This window comes from Ahaetulla prasina, chromosome 7 (assembly GCF_028640845.1).
Source record: "Ahaetulla prasina isolate Xishuangbanna chromosome 7, ASM2864084v1, whole genome shotgun sequence".
In the NCBI taxonomy this organism is placed as follows: Eukaryota; Metazoa; Chordata; class Lepidosauria; order Squamata; family Colubridae; genus Ahaetulla; species Ahaetulla prasina.
Genome location: NC_080545.1, coordinates 70,175,799 through 70,196,975, shown reverse-complemented (window position 1 = coordinate 70,196,975; position 21,177 = coordinate 70,175,799). Strand labels below are relative to the sequence as shown.

Below are 21,177 nucleotides of genomic sequence, written 5' to 3'. Positions count from 1 at the left end.
AAGCTATCCTAGGCTATATCCATGGGCAATTACCAGCGGTGAAATCCAATTTTTTTTACTACTGGTTCTGTGGGCGTGGCTTGGTGGGAGTGGTGTGGCTTGGTGGGAGTGGCAGGGGACGGATACTGCAAAATCCCCATTCCCTCCCCACTCGGGCCAGCCAGAGGTGGTATTTGCTAGTTCTCTGAACTGCTCAAAATTTCCACTACCTGTCAGAGCCTGCTGGATTTCACCCCTGGCAATAACAGTCTCTTCTTCTGGTCTCATACAGTCAATAGGAGGGAGTCATCTTTTTAAAAACTGTCCTGTTTTATTCCAGGGAACTCTTCGAGATGCTACTGGAATTTTTCCGTGTGACTTTGTGTCAGTCATTAAAGATCTCCCTCAGGAAGAGGATCCAATCAACTGGCTGCGCTGCTATTACCATGATGACAATGTTAGCTCTATCAGGTAGTGTGGCAAAGCACCTTTCTGGGCATTGTACTTTACATAGCTGTCAGTGCTTTGAGGTTCAACATCAGTCCGACTCTGAGAATTGTTCTCCTAGTCCCACTAAGAACAGGAGATTGCGGAATAATATTTTTGTTTTACATTTATTTATGTAGCACTCTGGGCCAGCATTACATCTTACAGACTGCAAGATGACAGGTCTCTCTGATTTATAGCGGCTGTGTCATGAACCAAATTCAAATCTTCCCTCCATTAAAATCAGTTATTTCTTTAGGGTAATCTCCTAACTTTGCCCCTTGCTGCCTAGATTGATGATACTATCCTGGCTTGCAGAATAGTTCTTAAGCAACGTATGTGATATAATTTGAACATTTGCAATTATGAACGATAGTTAATTAATATTATCACTAAAATTTCTCTATTTATATTAGACTGGTTATACTTCATGGGCCGTGGAAGCTCTGTTTGGTGTAGAGATACGTTTCAACCTTCCCTGTTGGTAAAGGACGTACTACATATTACAAGCTAATATGTATGCCTAAAAGTAAAGGAAATATTGTTTTTGTGATGGGGGAAACACACACACATTTTCCACCTTATCATTTTTGCACTCCAAGTAGCTTTAACCAGTCGCCTAATCATTCATGTGAATGAATTTCAGATTGCAACATGGGAAATCTCTTTTTTAAAAAACAAGGTTTTTTTTTATTTTTTTTAAAAAAACAAAACATACAGATCTTTGTTGAAGAAGATATCAGTCGGGTACATACTCAAACATGTTTCAAATTTCATCCTCTCATTATATCATTTATCCAATATTTTCCCCTTTTCAAATTTGTGGTAGCCCTTTTCTTTTAAAACCTTTATTCCATCCCTTTATCCTGGAAAATGTTTAGTCAACTCTAATTACCATGCTTTTTGTCCCATTTATTGTCCCTCTAATATTAATCAAAGACCTATATCCCAAAAATAAAATGAAAACAAGATCAAATTTTCTCCTAACTTAGATCTCACCTTAAATTAAAAGGTTACCCATCACTTATATGTTCCAAAATCCCATTTCACATAGAAAAAAATAATAGAACAAAAGAAAACCAATTAAAAAAGTTAAAAGCAAAATCTCTCCTATCTTGATTCTCACCTTAATCAAAAGGTTACCCAACATTTAATTGTTTCAAAAATCCCATTCCAAGTAAAATATAAAAAAAGGAAACTTAAAATAAAAATCTCTCCTACCTTCATTCTCACCTTAATTAAAAGGTCTCCCATCAAAAATCCCTTTCCAATAAAAATTGACGTAAAAAAGAACAAACTTAAAGAAAAAAGAAAAAAAGAAAAAGTAAGAGTCTCCCTATCCTAAAAAATAACAACAGAATAAAGTTCTCTTCTATCTTCGGCCTAACCGTAAGTAGAAAGGTAGAAACAGTTTCTCATTTCTCACACATTATTCATATTCAAATATTCTAATTATAAGCTTTATCTTCAAATTTTCAATTCAACTAAGTGTGCTCCAAAAACTGTATTTTCATAATTTATTAAATTCCTTGTTTGCCCCCATCCTCCTCATGTGCTCAAAAAGTGTATTTTCTTAACTATCAGATTTATGTATAATTCTTAAAGGTCAACCATCTAAGTCAGGGGTGTCCAAACTTGGCAAGTTTAAGACTTGTGGACTTCAACTCCCAGAATTCCTCAGCCAGCAAAACTGGCTGAGGAATTCTGGGAGTTGAAGTCCACTAGTCTTAAACTTGCCAAGTTTGGACACCCCTGATCTAAGTGCTTTATTATTTCTTAGAATGCCCTGAAATTGCAAAGGCATTCCCCTCTTAAACATTGTCTTCTACCTTTAAATATCACACTTCAATAATTATTTAGTATTATTTTCTGACTATCAGATTTGTGTATAATTCTCAAAGGTCCACCATTAGAATGCCCTGAAATCACAAAGGCATTCTCCTCTTAAACATTGTCTTCTACCTTTAAATATCATACTTTAATAATTATTTAGTATCATTTTCTATATTATTTTTAATATTGTCAATCTTAGAGGTCAACCCTCTAAATACAAAAGTCTTCCCTTGGAGATATTCTAAAATCACAAAGGCATGCTCAAACTGCATGTGCTCAAAGATGTATTTTCTTAACTATCAGATTAGTGTATAATTTTTAAAAGTCAACTATCTAAGTTGTTTATTATTTCTTTGGAATGCCCTGAAAACATCATCTTCTACCTTTAAGTATCATACTCTAATAATTGTTTAATATCATTTTCTATCTTGTTCTTATTATTATCTATCTTAGAGGTCAAACATCTAGGTATAAAAGTCTTTCCTTGGGGATCTAAGTCTTTAAGTATCAGTCTTTATATTACAATTATAATCCACAATTGTCATCAAATCCTTTGTCTTAATTTATTTCTTCTTCTGCATTTCTTCTTCTGCATTTCTTCTTCTGCATTTCTTCTTCTACCTTTAGATGTCAGTTTTTACACTGCAGTTAGAGTCCACGGTTAATAAACAGTCCCTTTTAAGGTCAAATCCTTTGTTCCTGCTTTCTTTCTTCTGCCTTTAGATGTCAACCTTTATACTGTAATTGTAATCCACAATTAGCAAAATCTCCATTTTGAAGCCAAAGTCCTTTGTTTCAATTTGTTTCAATTTCTTATTCTTCACAAGTAGTTACCATAATCTTTAAAATTTATGAAAATTAGAGGGGTGAAGACAAAGTCAGTTGAAATCCACTTTTAAAGTCCTGAACAAATCTGTTTTTTCCCTTTCTTTTCCTTTCCATTTTAAAGCCAAGGTCCTTTGTCTCAATTTGTTTCAATTTCTTGTCTCCTTTCCATCTCACAAATCAATTAAAATCCATTTTTAAAATCCTGATCAAATCTGTTTTTTCTCTTTCTTTTTCTTTCCATTTTGAAGTCAAAATCCTTTGTTTCAATTTATTATTGCTTCTGCAGTTCGTCTTCTACCTTCAGATGTCAGTCTTTATACTGTAGTTTAGCAAAATAGCAAAATAGCCATTTTAAAGCCAAATTTCCTTTGTTTCAAGTTGTTACAATTTATAACTTTCTTTCAGTCCCACAATTAGTTACATTGTAATCCTTTATAGTCAAATTGTGCAAAGTGGGGAGGATATGATAAAGTCAATCAGAGTCCATTTTTTAAAGTTTTAAAATCATAATCAATTCCAATTTTTTTTCTTTTTTTCCTTTCCCTGTCTTCTTAGTTATAGTTGTTAAAGTAATCAATTAGGACTTTAAAGTTCTCCAAAGTCAATTATAGTTGAATTATTAATTTTCTCCAGTTCAATTAGAATTCTTAGGATAGGTTCCAAACCTTCTTTCCCAGGTTTCAAGTATCCTTAGTTATTTCCTTTCACTTTCATTTCCTTTATCAATTAGCCGCTGCTCAAAGTTTTTTGTAAAATGTTTATTGGCAAACTTGTCTTTCGTTGCCTTTCCGTGAGCTGATGATCACCCACTTGGCTTCAACATCTTTTTCAATAGTCGTGCTTTCTCTCCTGCCCAAATCTTGTGGCCGTCTCCGGCTTTGGGGCAGCTGGTGTTGGCTGCCATTCCTCTCCGGTGGGTCGGGGGAAAAAGACCAGGGCTGAGGGGAGTTTGCTGCCTCCCTGCTCACCCCGGCAGCTCCCCCAGTCTTTGCTACACCTTCAAGGCAGCTATGGTCCACGATGGACCCCCATTCCAGGGGGAATCTCGGCGCTCACCCCGGAGCTATTGGGGTGAGCAACCATTCTGCTGCGACACTGGCCACGCCTCCTTGGGAAATCTCTTTGAAGGCAAGAAAAATATGGAAGCAAAGTTAACTTCTTATGCCTCTGTGTTACTGATTCCAGATCGCCATTCTTAATGCTTCTTCTTTTTTATAGTTATTTTATTAAAGATGTCAGTTAAACAGCTAAAAACTAATGCAAACTACAAAAGTAAAAGAATATAAATAAAAGTAGAAACTTCACAAACAATAGAAATAAAAATTTAAAGGAAAGAAAAAAATAATATAGTAAAGAAAAAGAAATAACTTCATCACATCAAATATAAACAATGTTGGTAACTAACGAATGAAGGCAAATATATGTGTCCCTGAGGATTGACTAGCATGAAGCTGAAAGCTGTGAAAATTAAACCTCTGTTCCCGGTGACTGACCCAGATGGAATCCTGCAATATTGGTAACTTATCACTTTACCTTAAAAACAAATGATTTCTTCCTATATGTCTTATGTCTTATGTATAAACAAATCCTTAAAGCCCCATTGTTCAATCCTGATCAGCAAAAATCCATTAAGGATTAAAAGAAATAGCAATATTCTATTTAACTTTGATCAAATAAATCAACTTTATGTTCTTTCTTTTTACTTTTAACAATCTTGGTCTTTATACCTTCAAATAATATCCTTGAATTTGATTTATTTTCATTTTTTATTTATCCCTTTTCACAAAATTCGTCAAAGCTTTAAAAAGGAACTTTTGTAAATCCAATATAGTAAAGTTATCCAGATAATTCTTTTGATTTGTTGTTTGTATATCCCTTACGACATGGGTGTTAAATTTGTGGCATCATGTGATGTTTTGTGATGTTTTTCCCTTTGTGGAGCTGCAGTGGGCATAGCCTGCACATGACACATCTGGCCCACGGGCCACCAGTTTGACACCTGTGCCTTAATACATCAGAAGTTTTCTGTTCTATGTCCAATGTAGCAGGGATTTCTCCCCCATATCTTTCTTTTAACCTGTCATTTTAAAATCATCTTTCAGATCAATCTCAGTCTTGTCTGATAAAATTTGTTCCTCTTATATAACATAGCAATAGCACTTACACTTATGTACTGCTTCATAGTGCTTTATAGCCCTCTCTAAGTGGTTTACAGAGTCAACATATTGCCCCCAACAATCTGGGTCCTTATTATACTGACTCAGAAGGATGGAAGGCTGAGCTGTTCAGAATCGAACTCCTGGAGTGAGCAGTGAGTTAGTCTGCAGTTGTTTAGGAGAACAAACACATCAGGACTAGATTCAGCAGTTCACCTGCATTTAAAAGACAGAGGTCACTCTTTTAAAGATAACTAAAGTCCACATTTTGGAGAGAGGACTGCTAGTTTGAAAGAGGGGTCAAAGAGGCTATCTATGTCAGAATTGAACAGCCTTCTCTTAACAGAGGGAAAGGGATATGACATCATCTATCTCCAATCTACAACACAGTCCTTTCAACAGTTCCAAGAAGGCTCCACACTCATTTGCACCACTCAGGTGATCCTGATGACACAGATAAACTTCCAGGTGACCTTAATGACTCTCTAAAAGAATGCAAATGACTAGCTGTCTGCAAGGAGTATAAATTCTTCCATTCCCCACCATCCAGTCAGACCTGAAGGAGCTTCTGGGATGAGAAGTGAAACATTTTCAAAGAAAAACCAGAAAATCCAGTTGCCTCTCAAAAAAGTACCTTTGGGAACTGCAGTACTGCATTCTAACCACTGCGCCACCACTGCTCTTAAACACATCTTGAAATATAGTCTATTTGTAGAGGTGGACATTCTTAAATGTAATTTCTGAATCCATTGTTCAAAAATATCCTACAGTATGTCTCATATTAAAGTATTTTGTTTCATTCTATATTAGTAAGTCAAATTTAAGTGTACATCTCCTTTAATTGTATTCCTTATTTCCTTCTGATTCCATTTAATGTCCAACTTTCAATGTCTCATTCTATCATTTTTTAAAGGGAATTCAAAACAAAACCATTTTCCCATAGGAAGGATTCTTATAATTAATTCCAAAATCTTATCTCAAATTCACCTGGACCCTTAATCCAAGTCTAACTTTTCAAAATCAAAGTTCTAATCACCCTTATGCTATTTATTCCAACAGGACTTTTTTTTAAAAAAAGTCCTTAAACTTGTATTTAAAACTTCTGTCACCAAGGATTGAAGATACCAAATTTGGTGCTGTAAAACTTGTCCATCCAAAAAGTTTCTAATAGCTGAAAAGCAGTTAACAAAAAACTTCTGAAAAATAATTGGAAAGGGAAGTGTCATGCTCCCTTTGGAGCCTTAATCCATGGAGGATGACAAGCCAGAACTGGGGATGCTGGAGGTCAAGGGGTTGGCCTCGTTGGCTTTGGAAGAATGCAGGGAGGAGCAGGATGAGACAGCCTCAGGCCCCTTGGGCTTGAGACGGCTTGCCAGCAGGGAAGAACAGGGGCAGGAAGACTGAGGGAGGGCAGGCAGTGGAAATGAGGAGCACAGAGCTCAGGCAATGAGCAAGAACCACCCTCTCCTGATCCCCGAGCACAGAGAATGGAGAGGAAGTGGGAAAAGTGCAAGCTTACCAGACAACTCGGGAGGAGAATGCCCCTCCCTCTTCATAAGTCACACCTGGGGACTGAAACTTAAGGAGACACTGTGGGGAGGGGCGTTTGTCAGGAACAAATGCTGAATTTGTGAAGTTTTATGTGCCGTTGCTGACGTCTGGAGTTCGCTGGACTTCTTGCCTTGTTCTTTTGCTTCATGAACTCATTGCCTTGTTCTTTTGCTTCATGAACTCATTGCCTTGTTCCTTTGCCTCGCTGGACTTCTTGCCGTGAAGCCATTGTTCTAACAGTGTTTTGCTGAACTACTCGCAGCCAGAGGCTGGTGTGTGTGTGTGTGTGTGTGTGTGTGTGTGTGTGAGAGAGAGAGAGAGAGAGAGAGAGCACTTTGCTCCAGGACTTGCCATAAACAGGGGAGCATTTGGGGGGGGGGGAAAGTTGGAGCAATAAAGGGGAGTTTGAACTATCAGCTGGTTTTGTTGCCTCCGTGCCTTGTACCGGGTCATCACAGAAAGTATGTGATTATGAATAGTGTCTTTTTGAAGGCAAATTGAAGAAAAAAATGGTTATTCTGTCAACTTCCAGAACCCTAAACCTATGGGAGACCACCGTCTTGTGCCCTTCTCACAACAGTAACTGCAGGGAGCACTTATGGGAGATCTCAAGTCCTTTCCTTGTTTGGATAGGAAATACAAAGAGCTGGTTTACTCGCTGGCTCTTCATTCTGCCATGATTCATTGGTTGTACCTTTAGCAGAGCTTTCTTCAGTTCATTATTTCTTACTGAAAAGTCTCCTATTCTCAGGGGTGAAATGCTCCTGGTTCGGACCGGATCAGCCGATCCGGTAGCGATGGCGGTGGGTGGTTCAGAGAACTGGTAGCAAAAATCCCTGTCCCCCCCATGCCCACCCAATTGCCCAGTCGCCCGCTTGCCGCTTCTTTTAAAAAATACTTTTAAAAGTAAAAAAAGAGGCTCTGATGATCACAGCTGACCTGCCTGATCATCAGAACCTTTTTTTACCTTTTAAAAGCATTTTTACAACCTATTTGCTCGAATAGGTTGTAAAGAAATGCTTTTAAAAGTTAAAAAAAAAAGATTGTGCACCACAGCTGATCATACCCCCCACTGTTCTACTTATACCATGCCTCCTTTTGGTGTGCATTGTGCGTACACAAGTACGCACCTCGCATTTGGTGTGTGGTATGTACAGCCAGTGAATTGGCAGTAAACCGGTTCAGATTTCACCACTGCCTATTCTTAATCCTTCTTGAAAATGTATTACTTAAAAAAAAACTGATTTGTAATTTTGGGTCTACTTTATTAGCTGAAAAGTATTGTAGTGATAGGATTTCAGAGCAAAGGGCAGGGAATGTGGACAAATGTATGGACTTTAACGCCTAGAATTCTCATAAAAGGGCATGTTGGCTGGGAAATTTGGGGAGTCATCATCCACACTTCTAGAAGGTACCCTAGTTGGGGAAGGCTAGTCTATCTCTTTTTAAATCTTTTGACACACAGCCAATAACTTCCTGTTTTAAATGCGTACTGGTGAAATCATTTCACAATTGCACTTCTGGAAACACTGAGTTATCTAGAACTGAAAGAGAAAAAAAAGGTGGTTGCTATTAAACACTATCAGATTACAGGTATGATGCTGTGCTGATTGTTACTCCTCTCTTAGTTGTCCCCAAATACAGCTGTTTAAGTGTGTGTGATAATTTTTCCTTAGTGGGCAAGAGTACTATGTGTATATATTTCATTTTTTACTTTTTTGTACTTATATTCTAAATTTAGTATGTTTTTTTACTCTCAAATTGCCTGTATGAAATTATCTGCAAAAAAAATATTCCCTTTTCTCCCCTTTAGGGATATATCAGTCGAAGAGGACTTGAGCAGCATCCCGTTGTTCCAAGACCTAATGGAATTAATCAGGTAAAGATATAAGCCGATCATCTTTCAGTCTGGACATCTCCAAATATTTGCATTCATAGATACTAAATTTATATGCTGCCCATCTCACTGTCCAAAACAACTTCAGAATTAGCCAAGAACTCAGGTTTTTACATGAGCATACCTGCCTTATGGACCAGTGGTTCCCAATCTTTCGGCTTGGCAGCCTAGAGGTGTGGGTGGGGGAGAGGGGATGGTTCCCAGAGATGGTATTCAGCCGGTTTGTACTGGTTCACCTGAACCGGTAGCGGAAATCACGGATGGGCCTTCCCACCTGCTCCAGCTCTAAGCCATCTTATTTAGGCATGTTTTTGAGGCCGGGTGCATGTGTGGATGTGTGTGCTTACATTTGTGAACCGGTAGGGAAAGTAAGTGAATACCACCCCTGATGATTCCGGGTGAGTAGTTGGCGTGCCTACAAGCACTCACAACTCCATTTGCACAAGCAGCAGGCCCATCGTCACCTAGTTCGGTTGGATACAGGAAAGGCTAAAACGATTCCTGTTTGGGCTGATTCTTTTGATTGAGCAGCAGACTTTTAGCTCTAATGTATTTCTCAGCTCTGGTTTCTGGATCTGAGCTTATTCTATTTACCTTAAAGCAGAAAAGTATGTTGGCAATTGCCAATCTCTATTTTGCTTCAAGACTGTTGCCATCCTCCTAGTCTTAATGTTGAATAAATAATAAAAGTAATAGTAAACCACGCTGCATTCATTTGTTCTCCCACCAAATGTCATCAGTTGATGGGAAATATCTGCCAGCTGCTCTCCTAATTGTGGGGAAAAAAGGCATTTTGTCAAAGGTAGCTTTGATTTTGTGCAGATTGTTGGTGTTGTTGTGTTCAGCTGAGAATCAGGCTCCTTTTGGATATGGGTTTAGTATTATTCCAGAGTAGTGTCATTCCAGAATAATACTAGTCTGAAATAGTGCTAATTTGGAATAATACTATAAGGGAACAGTGCTAAAATTTGTTTTTTAAACTGTCCCATACTGGAGAAGGCATCCCTGCCTCTCCCTCTTTCCTCAGTTCTGGATCAGAACTTTTGAGGAAACTGGAGTAGTCAACATTTTCTCCTCCATCTATGCTTACTCAATCTACTTAGGGTGGTTGGAGAAGGTGAAACAACAGATGAGTGCAGGAAGGGGGCGTAAGAGAATCTGCAGTAAGATCTCAGCCAGAGCTATCCCTCACTCAGATTCGTTTCCAATTTCCGAAGTGTGGTTAGATTTACTCCCCTGTCTAGTCAATTTCTTGGCAAGCTCTTTTAATAGCTTGCTGAAAGAATTGGGGGAGAGGCAGAAATAACCAGATCAGTTATTTTTTGCCTTTCCTCTCATCTTTCACTCTCCCGTCTTCTGTTGTACATAAACACGTTTAAGAATTAGGGCTTTATGAAACAAATATTTGCTTGGCTTTTTTTAAAAAAACAAAAACAAAAGGGTCCCTCCCCCATTCTTTATTTAAAACTTTTATATGGTCACATAACTGAACTAAAGTGACTTTGTGCAGCCTCCAGAAAAGTCAACAGAACCTAACAAAAGTGATTCAAAAGCCCAAATATGAACACTGATAAACAACAATAAAAGAATAGAATGGTGATCCAAACAGAGGTGGCACCATCATTCCAATCTGGACTGTGACGTAACACAAGTTTCTAACCTGGAGAAGGAGCCAGGGCTTTCTAAAAGGTAACAAGATCAGACAGAAGCCTGATTTTACAAGGTAGGGGCTGCGATTGAAAAGATTCACCTCCTGGGTCGCCTCCTTAGTTCACTAACTAAGATGGCATGGCTTCAGAAAAGGGTCCTGAAGTGGGCCTTCTCTATATGAGCGTCAGTGGTGGGTTTCAATTTTTTTTACTACTGGTTCTGTGGGTGTGGCTTGGTAGGTGTGGCATGGCATGGTGGGCGTGGCATTTCCTTCCGATCAGCTGGAAATTGGGAGGCAGAGAATAGATGGGGGTGGGGCCAGTCAGAATTTTTACTACCAGTTTTCCGAACTACTCAAAATTTCTGCTACTGGTTCTCCAGAACTGGTCAGAACCTGCTGAAACCCACCTCTGATCTGATGAGTATGTAGAATAAGTAGATAGCCCAGGGAGAAGGCAGTCTCATAAGTACTGTAAGCTGATCCTATGCCACATTGGACTTTAAGGATAATAACCAGGACTTTGACTTGCACCCAGAACTTCTTTGTGTGTATAGCAAGACCGCCTTGCAGCCTTGTTTGACATAACCTGTATTAATCTGAAAGTCAGTGAACAGTTATTTATGTAATTTATTGAATTTTAATTTCATTACTTATTTATTTAAGTTTGCAGTTTAGTTTTATTTCATTTATGAATATATTTTATATTTTGTTTCAGTTTTTGAATGGTTATGAAATGTCATTTCAAAAATCTGGAGCTCAAAAATGCAAGGAAAAACAGAAATGTGATGAGATTAATAAAAAGGGGTGACAAATGCTTTTTGCAATGTGAAACAGCTCTATTTTCACTATGTGGATGTCACACACTTAATTTGTGTGGAAATGGTCTTCGGGTTGCTGTTGCACATGTGTGGGGGAGGGGGCACATGTGGAAGGGGGTGCACGTGCATGCATGGGGGGGGCATATTAGTCTTGTTCCAGCACTTAATAATCCTCTTGGCGGCCCTGCCCAGAAGCAAACCATGTAGCTTGTGGCACAGTGGTGTGAAGCTCTATGTGAAGCATCTACAAACTCTGATACCACTGCATTCTGGGCCAATTGTAGCTTCCAGACGGTCTTCAAGAGCAACTCCACATAAGAGTTCATTGCAATAATCCAGTTGAGATCTGAGTATGGCATAGATCCAGGAAGGGGAACAATTGGCAAAGAGTTGTGCAAAAGTCTCTTTGGACACAGCTGCCACGGGCTTTTCAGGCAGGGTCTATGAATCCAGGAGAACTCCCAAGTTGTGCATTTAGGCTGAGCAGGGCAATACTATCCTGCTAAGTAAGAGTCAAGGATAACACACCAATTCTGGGACCCAAAAAGTTCAAAATTCAGAGTCGCTCATACTTGGTATGGCTGACCTGAAAACTTATTCTTCCTGACCCAGGCCTGCACAATCTCCACCCTCCTGACAGTTTTGCCAGGATGGCTGGAGCAGAGATGTACAATAGAGTATCATTAGCATATTGATAATACTGCACCCCATGACAATAGATGACTTCTCCTGGCAGCTTTGAGGTATTGAAAAAAGGGGGAGAAAATGGAGCACTACGACACCCTGCAAAGTGGAGATCTCCAGCTAGGCTATTTCATCCACTAACATTGACTGGAATTAGTCATGGAGGAAGGAGAAGAACCATTGCAAAATAGCATTTCCCATTCCCAACATCCTATGTCAGAAAAATTTCATGACTAATAGTGCTGAAGTGAGCTCAGAGACCAAGGAAAGCCAAGAGGGATGCCCTACCTTATGCTAAGTCCTTCAAAGGTCATCCACCAGTGTGGCTGAATCTAGTACTGACTGAAAGAGGTCTAGATAATCCACTTCCTCCAGAATCTTCTGGTGCTGTAGGATGCCACCTTCTAACCACTTTCCCTAAAAAGGGCCTCTAGTTCCTTTACTGTATTGGAAAATAATTTATTTCTACCCCACTAGAATCTAAGTTTCCTCTTTTCTCTTCACATTGTTTATTCAGTCATTCTGTTTTTAAAAAAAATTAATTTCCAAGTGATCCAGCTTGGTTGGATTTCTCAGTGTGCAAGAAGAGTGATAGATGAAATTGGATGTGAGCTCACATTTCCCCTTAAAGTTGTTCTACATTGGTCTGTCACAGTTGTGAAATCTAAATATTTTTACTATCATTTCTGTGGGTGTGGCTTGGTGGGTATGGCAGGAGAAGGATACAGCAAAATCTCCATTCCCTCTGCATTCCTGGGGGAACGATATTGCAAAACCTCCATTCCCACCCCACTCTGAGGCCAGCTAGGGGTGGCATTTGCTGGTTCTCTGAATTACTCAAAATTTCTGCTACCGGTTCTCCAGAGCCTGTCAGAACCTGCTGGATTTCACCCCTGGTCTGTCAGCTTTCTTGCTGGGGCAATCATATACTCTTGGCATTGTTGTAATTGACTTCCAGCAAGTGTATTGGTTTCTTGCTTCTTTACAACAGGAAGTTAGCCCAGTTGGTTGAAGGTAACCAACCTATCTATCTATCTATCTATCTATCTATCTATCTATCTATCTATCTATCTATCTATCTATCATCTATCTATCTATCTATCTATCTATCTATCTATCTATCTATCTATCTATCTATCTATCTATACACACACACACACACACACACACACACACACCAATGGTGGGTTTCAAAACAGGGGAAGGTTACTGCAAAATCCCCATTTCCTCCCGATCAGCTAGAAGTCGGGAGGCAAAGAATAGATGGGGCGGGGCCAGTTAGAATTTTTACTACTGGTTCTTTGAACTACTCAAAAATTCCGCTACCGGTTCTCCAGAACTGGTTAGAACCTGCTGAAACCCACCTCTGACACACCCACACCCACACCCACACCCACCTCACATAGTTTATTTGTCATAGTTTATTTGTTTGCAAGCCATTCCCTGATTTGCCTTTTGAGATTGTGAAATTCTGTGACAGATCCAAATCAACTCAGCAGCTAAACATTTGAAGAGTGTATCTGATAATGTCATTTTCTTGCCTGTCTAGCTTGGCATTTTAACATTAACCAAGAAAGCATCTGCAGACAAGATCAGGTTTCTTGAATGATATTGCAGTGGCTATACTGATAATTGTTTATCTGTTGCTAATAACTCACAGAGTATCTTTGGCACTGACAACAAAAAAACAGGTGAGAGACTGTCTATATGCCAGCATGGGATGGGACATATTTCCAGACCAGAAAGTGGAAATGTGTTTTGGCACATTCTTCTTGGTGTGATTCTGATCCTATAATGAAATATCTTGGTTTTTTTCCTCAGGCGTGAATTTGAGCGGAATGATATCGCTCTGAATTACCGTGACGCTGAGGGGGATCTGATCCGTCTGCTATCTGATGAGGATGTTGCACTTATGGTGATGCAGGGCAGAAGTTGGCCTTTTGAGAAACATATCTTCCCGTGGAAATTGCATGTTACCAGAGAAGCTGATTACAGCATTTACCACTCAACAAAACCTGTCGTTTCCACATAAAAACCACTAAAAAACATTCATAAGGGAACTTGATGTTTTGGCAGAAAGCAATAATAATTAACTGATTAGACTAGTGTGGAATCGACCCATTAAAAAAAATATTCTGTACTACTTCATAAAATGCTTTTTTTCTCCTTAAAATTATGAAGCATGGCTAGGAGTCCTTACAATTTATAGACATTACGAGATTTCGTTGTACTAAATTACCTGTTTTAGTAGTTTGCATATTAAATGCTTGATTTAGAAAAAAATGCTTATTTTTTATTTACTACTAGCTGATAACCCAGCGTTGCCCGGGTATTTATTTATCTCAATCCTGTATTAGACAGGAAGAGCAACTTCACCCTGAGCCCTGATTTCGACGAGAATTAAATTAGTTAAAATGTTTTCTCTGTGTCCCCAGAAACATCAAGTAAAATGATATCAGCTTGTTGTTTTGCTAATTGATCCAAGATCATTTGGTATGCTTTTTTCTGATCTTGATTTAGAAGGTGGCTTCTTTTCCATAATATATGAACTAAGCTGTTCAACATTGTAGTTCTTTTCTTGTATGTAATCTGCATGAAGTACATCGTGCTGGTGTCGTAGTTGTGCAGGCAGGCCAAGTTGCAGTAATGTTTTATTGATCATGGCCATACATTTGTCCTCAAGAATAACCATTGTTAAAATGGTTATTGTTGAAAATGTCCAGAAAAAATGTAATTTCTAATGTTGGATTTTCCCACTTACCAGAGGGAGCTCCCTTGTCGAGTATGTGAAGCCGTTACCATGGCAACTCCACTGTGCTGTCCAGTAGAAGCCATTTTAAGGCAGTCCAGTAAAAGTCATTTTAAGGCACAACAGGCTGTAACAGAACACACATCCCAAGGGGTGTTAGGGGTGTCTTACCCCCACAGTATTTCTTTCCAGAAAGTAAGCCATCTGTGTACCAAGTTTGATTGAAATTGCTGGAGGCGTTCCAGAGTTATGCTGGAATGTACACACATACAGAGCCATTTTTATATATATAGATTGAGCTGTTACAGAACTAACGTATATTATTAGAAATATAGAAATAAAATATTAAAAGACATTCCTAACCCCGATATTATTGTCTTCTGTCACTCCTGTTTTGACAAGCTACTAATAATTTTGCAATGTTTCATTGTAATTAAAGTTGGTTTTGTTGTTGTTATTAATATTCAGACCTCATAAATACATTTCCTTACACAAGTATGTTTTAGAAAAAGCAACTATATTGAAGGCTATACCATATCTTCCTGAGTTATCTCCATTTTAAAGAGAGAGAACCCAGAGAATACGTGACCTTGACATTTAGACTCAGAGAAATAAATTGGGGGGTGGCGTGAATCACTTTCCTTTCCGTTCCTTTTCCCTCACATCTGCATGTACTCAGTCAAGGCATGTATTAGTCTATGTCAAGATTTCTTTTTTTAGAAATATGCGAGTGGACATTTCTACACATTTTTCCAACAAACTATGCATTTTAGTGTACTTTAATATCTGTTAAGAACAACTTGTGCTTTGATTACAGATATGAGACCGAATTTCATGACATCAGCTTGTGTATTTGAGGAGAGTCTATATGATAGTAAACATCTGCAGAAATTTGCACTTTTTGTGGAAGATTTTTTTTTTTTAAAAAGTAGATGCCTTACAGAAAATATATGTAAAGACATGGTATTGAACTACATACAGGTAGTCCTCCACTTGCAACGGTTCATTTAGTGACTTTTCAAAGTTAGAATGGCACTGAAAAAAGTGACTTATGACTATTTTTCACACTTAGGTCCATGGTCCTGTGATTTACATTCAGATGCTTGAGAAGTGGTTCATATATTTGAACGTTGCAGTGTCCTGGGATCGTGTGATCATCTTTTGCAAACTTCTGACAAGCAAAGTCAGTGGGGAAGCCAGATTCACTTAACAACCGTATTACTAACAATAACTGCAGTGATTCACCTCACAAAATGTCAAGAAAATTCATAAAATGAGGCAAAACTCACTAACAAATTTCTCACTTAGCAACATAACAGGACTCCCTGTACCAATATGCATTTTTCTGTGCAAATATGTATGCAGTTTTTCCACTCAATTGCAAATAGAACTTGTGGTTGGTATGTTGAAAAATCAGGGACAAACAGAATTGGCAAAATCACTCCCTTTTTATACTATAAATATATTTCTGAGGTGATCATAAGGAAGACATTTTTAATTCTAGTTCATAAACATTCTGAGCCACTGTTTTCCTTCTAGCTCCAGTTGGTAGATCTTGAAGTTCTTCTTGAATTTCGTTCTTGTATTAGAAGGAATGGTTTAATCCCTGCTAAACCATCCCTGTGCATAGTTAACCAGGGACAGGGACAGTGGTGGATTTCACATATTCTTACCATCAGTTCGCCCTGTGCGGGTATGCTTGCTTCACGTGTGCACACCTTCTGCACATGTGCCCGGCCATCTGTGCATGCACTTTGCTCATTCACGTACCTTCCACGCATGCGCCCAGCCTCAAAAATATGGCTAAATGGGATAGCATTACGCTGGGGTGGGTGGGCCCACCAGCAGTTGCCACTACAGGTTTGCTCGAACCAGTCCGAACCATCTGAATACCATCTTTGGACAAACGCTATAACTTTTACCATCCCTGATCCTTGACCATACTGCCTAGACCTATTGGAAGCCCTGAACCTCTCTGAGATTTCCCCACTTTGAACTAGAGAAGAGGGAGATAGAAACTAATTGGAAATACCCCAATACTGTATAAAAATTCCTTTTCCAAATTCCTCAAAAGTTTATTCTGAACAAAAGGAGCTTCCGTTTTCTAATTCTTCTTCAAGCTGATTTAGAATTTCTTTACACTTGGGGGGGGGTGGTTAGTTTCTGTGGAAATGTAATACATTTCTTCTCCATTTTTGGGGAGATGTGTGGCATAGGAGTCTAATAATATATACATGCACATGTAAATAAATAAATAAATAAAAGTCCTCCTTGGTTACAGCATTTCCTCTTCAAAAAAATCCCCAATGATAAGAATATCCTCTTGATCTTCAGGGACTCAATTAAAGCGTGGTAAGCTAGGGAAGTTGCAGACTGCTGTAATTGTATATGGGCGGACAAAACCCTTCAACCTGTCTCTTGGCCATCTTGTAAATAAGATACATGCAAATAACGTATCTTATTGATCAACTTTCATTCTTTGCTATCTTTGGAGTAATCAGGATGAGGTGGCAGGAGGCAGCATACAAGGAAAAGGGAAGTCATAATTAGCACATAATTGTGGATGGTACAAAATCTTCCCATATGGATACAAAGCCTCCCAACCTCCTATTTGCTTTAAGGAATGGGGAAACCACAGAAATGCTTTAGACTCTGGAAGGATTTCATTTTGTAACTCTCATGCCTGGAACTCTCTATTCCCTATCAGATATCACATGCAAGGTATAAATCTAACTATTCCATATTTTTTATGAATAACAAGTTAGCTACCTTGGGTGTTTGTCTAATAAATTAGAGTCCCTCAGGAGCCTTTGGGAAAATTTTATCAGTTGGCATGTCTGAGTGCCACATTGCTGCTAAAAGCAAAGGAAACCTGTAAGAAATGAGGTATGTATGAAATAACTGATAACTCTAATTATGTGCCTTTTTTTTTTTTTGCATTGACTTTCTTCTGAGCCAATAATTACTTTAAGGTTTTAACCTGCCTTTCTTAGATAGGTTTCAATGTCTACTTCCTTTCTCGTTTCTTCTACCATACTACTTTCAATCTCTTAGAAATAACTCTTCTTTCCCCCCCCCTTGAATGAATAAGGAATGAGCTTTATTGTTCTGTCTGTTGCCTTGCAAATTTTGCAGCTAATTCCTATTCTCTGCTATTTAAGGGGGGAGGGGTATGGGACCCAACAGTATAAATTATCTTTCCTTAGAAAATAAATTCTTAACCTGTCATTGCTCCTGGGGCATGTTGACAACTTGCTCCAAACCAAGAGTATGGGATGAAAGAAGAAATGTGAGTTTAGCTACTCTTGGGGAACATATTTCTCTCAAACCATTGGGCAAAGGAAGACACATCAAGCTGTTTGATTGTCAGAAGCACAGGCACGGACTTCTTGAACTTCTTAAACATAGGGCGGCTTTGATACTGGGATTAGATCAGTTGGCATCCAACATTATACTGCAGAAAGAATGATAGAAATAATTAAGTAAGGGAATAGGTGAGGCATGCTATGGTTTCTATGAAGGGAAGCAAGACAGGATGGATGGATGGATGGATGGATGGATGGGAAGGGAAGGGAAGGGAAGGGAAGGAAGGAAGGAAGGTTTAATGAAGGGGAAGAGAGTTCTGGTGCAGGGAGGACTAGGATTGAGTATCATTAATGCAAGCATTGCCCAAAAAATGCTAAAAGAAAATAAGGGTAAGCATTAATATAGTAAAATAGATTATAAGAGCTGTGGTGGCACAGTGGTTAGAATGCAGTACTGCAGACTACTTCTGCTAACTGCCAGCTGCCAACTGTTCAGCAATTTGATTCTCACCAAGCTCAAGGTTGACTCAGCCTTCCATCCTTCTGAGGTGGGTAAAATGAGGACCCAGATTGTTGGGGGCAATAGGCCGACTCTGTAAACCACTTAGAGAGGGCTGTGAAGCACTGTGAAGCAATATATAAGTCTAAGTGCTATTGCTATAACTTAATTAAATGCAATCCCTCACACTACAGTGGGAAGACTGAGATCCTGCTCCGTCTCTATTCAGATGCTCAACGTTGATGCGCAACATCCAAGCAACTCCACTTCTTAGAATTCTTTACTTTTAAATCTGTTAAAAGAGTCATTTAAAGAGTCAAAAAACAAGGACAACTCCTCCACACCATACATCCTGCACACCCCGACATTTGGGATTGCAGGGAGGAAAGATATAATTTCAGATAACTACATCTTTTAAATGAAGCATTCAGGATTTATTTTCTGAATCACATCATACTCTGCTCAAATTGCAGTATAAGGAGGATAGAGAGCAAAAAATATCCCCATTATTACATTTTGTGCTGGCCCTTTTAGCAACAAGAAAATTACCAGGAGATGTAAGAGTTTTTGGTGTTTTATTTGTTTTTCTTAGTTGCATGAATAATCTTTGGCCAGCAACACTGACATTTTGTATTGGCTGAAACTTTTCTCTCTTAATTGTGAAAGCTCTGGAATTTAATGGAATTAAATCCATGCAAATTTAATTCCCCAACCAATTAGCATTTCTTTCTGGCATGGGGATGGATTAGATTTTCTGTTTTCCATTAAACTCTGAGAAAACAGATGTGTTCTTTTATACAATCAAATGCACACAATAGTATAGGAAGATAGGAAACTGGTAGCAACATGCAACAGCTGATTATCATATTGAAATGTTGAATCCAGTGTTGTATAAAATAAATCCGAAAGACAATTTTGTATTAAACTTTATTCCTGAATATTTGAAGCCAGCTGCCAGTGAGGCAATTGGTCCATCTTGACTAATGCTATTAAATCACATTAGTGTAATTTTAGTGTGATTGATTTCTCAGCATCGCTTAGCCTTTGTTGAAGCTGGTCCACATTACTTGTTGAATGTGTTTGGCTGGTGTGTAGTGTAAACTCAGGCTATAGTGATAGTTTATTGTTCCATGTGACTTGTGAGGTTAAAAAAATCACATCAGAAAACCACGGTTAACTTGGGGTAGTGTGCTGAGTTTAAAACAGCCTCAGGTAGCATCATAATGTTTAGCTGTCTGTGTGTGGTGTCTATGTAGGTTTTGACTCTATTCTTTCCATCTTGTACATTTTGATTATCTCCCTCTCCCTCTAGATACCTGTGAGCAGAGAGCTATCTAAATAGCTACTGTACAAAAGGCTGGAAGATAACAGTTGATAGAATTTAATTTTCTGTATATGAAGATGGAATCTGCCAAAAAGCTCCTTACATAAGTCAAATGATAATGACCCACAATTTAATTTAAGATGATGTCTTAATTTGGGGATCTTAAATATGGTGCCCATGATCACTAATATGCCTAAGAATCTTTCTTTGGCATCTACCCAATCACATTCTTTCTCAGAACTGTTCAAAAACTTATTTCATTTAAAATAAATGAATGAAAAGCTGGCAAGCTAAAATTTAAAGTTGCTCTCCCCCACCCCTGCATGTGGAAGTTTGGTGTGTTTGTTTTTCCTAAGGATGTGGGTATGTTTTTCTGTCAACACTTTACCTTTTGGGAAACTTGAATTTTGATATATTTTGTGGGGAAGAAAATGTGATTTGGCATTTAGAGTCCATATTCTACCTCTGGTTTTTGGTCCCCTAGAATAGATTTGAGAGGGAGCTTTTAGGCCATCTAGCCAAATCCCCTATTTAGGACTGGTATCCAAATTAAAGTGTTCAAAACATCTGACTGTGTTATTCTTCTTGAACACATCTGGCCCAAAGGCAACACTCAGTGCAGAATAACCAGATTACAGTATGTGTCTCATGGCCATTGTTGAGTCAGGGCCATCAGCAAGAGTGTCAGGTGATGATTTTTTATGTGTGTGAAAATAACTTAGATAATTTCATTATTGTACCCTTAGATTAATAACTTGGTAAAAACTGCCAGATTCTGAATGAATATGTGCATGGCAGCTAGGTATACATCCTCACTTTGAAGAAAAACTGGATATGGATTTTCTTTGTAAAAAACAATATATTTTGAAACCTCATTTTAATGGACAGTTGTGGGAAAGAGCACTACCCACAATCTTTCTAACCTAAGAATATTTCATTTTAGTGACTCTAATGTTGTAACTTGGGTCACTTGAATGTTGATATCATTAAGAAATGGTATAAACTATATAACCTGTGTTATCTATGTAAGGATATTATTATGTAAATATTGCAAATCACATCGCATTTTTGTCCAATCATTTTGTCCAATAAAATTGTAGTTTGATTATAATAGATCAGGGGTGTCAAACTCAATTTCATTGAGGGCCGCATCAGGGTGTGTTTGACCTCAGGAGTGTTGGGGAGGGGTGTGGGCATGGCCAGCTCGATGTCATTCATTGAGGCTTTTTTTTTGCTATGACGGCCCTCCTGGGCTCCATTTCTACCATGATGGCCTCCTGCAGTCCTCTGCCAGCGAAAAGGGAGCTCGGGAGGGTTGCGTGTGTAGAATCCTGGGGGCGCACATCGCCGGCTAGAGCCTTGCCAACAGCAAACGGCTGCTGATTGGCCGTGGCGCGAGCCGGATTGGAAGCGGGAA

General features: G+C 38.7%; 1 protein-coding gene across 1 annotated transcript in view; it reads left to right on the top strand.

Annotated features, from left to right (window-relative positions):
- The window catches only part of NCF4 (neutrophil cytosolic factor 4), a 30,038-nt gene extending 15,036 nt beyond the window's left edge, over positions 1–15,002 (top strand). The window contains exons 8-10 of the mRNA XM_058191537.1: positions 320–450; positions 8,647–8,712; positions 13,705–15,002. Of these exons, the coding sequence (XP_058047520.1) occupies positions 320–450; positions 8,647–8,712; positions 13,705–13,915 (408 nt within the window). The 3' untranslated portion in view covers positions 13,916–15,002. The remainder of the gene's footprint in view (positions 1–319; positions 451–8,646; positions 8,713–13,704) is intronic.
- Positions 15,003–21,177: the final 6,175 nt, after the last annotated feature.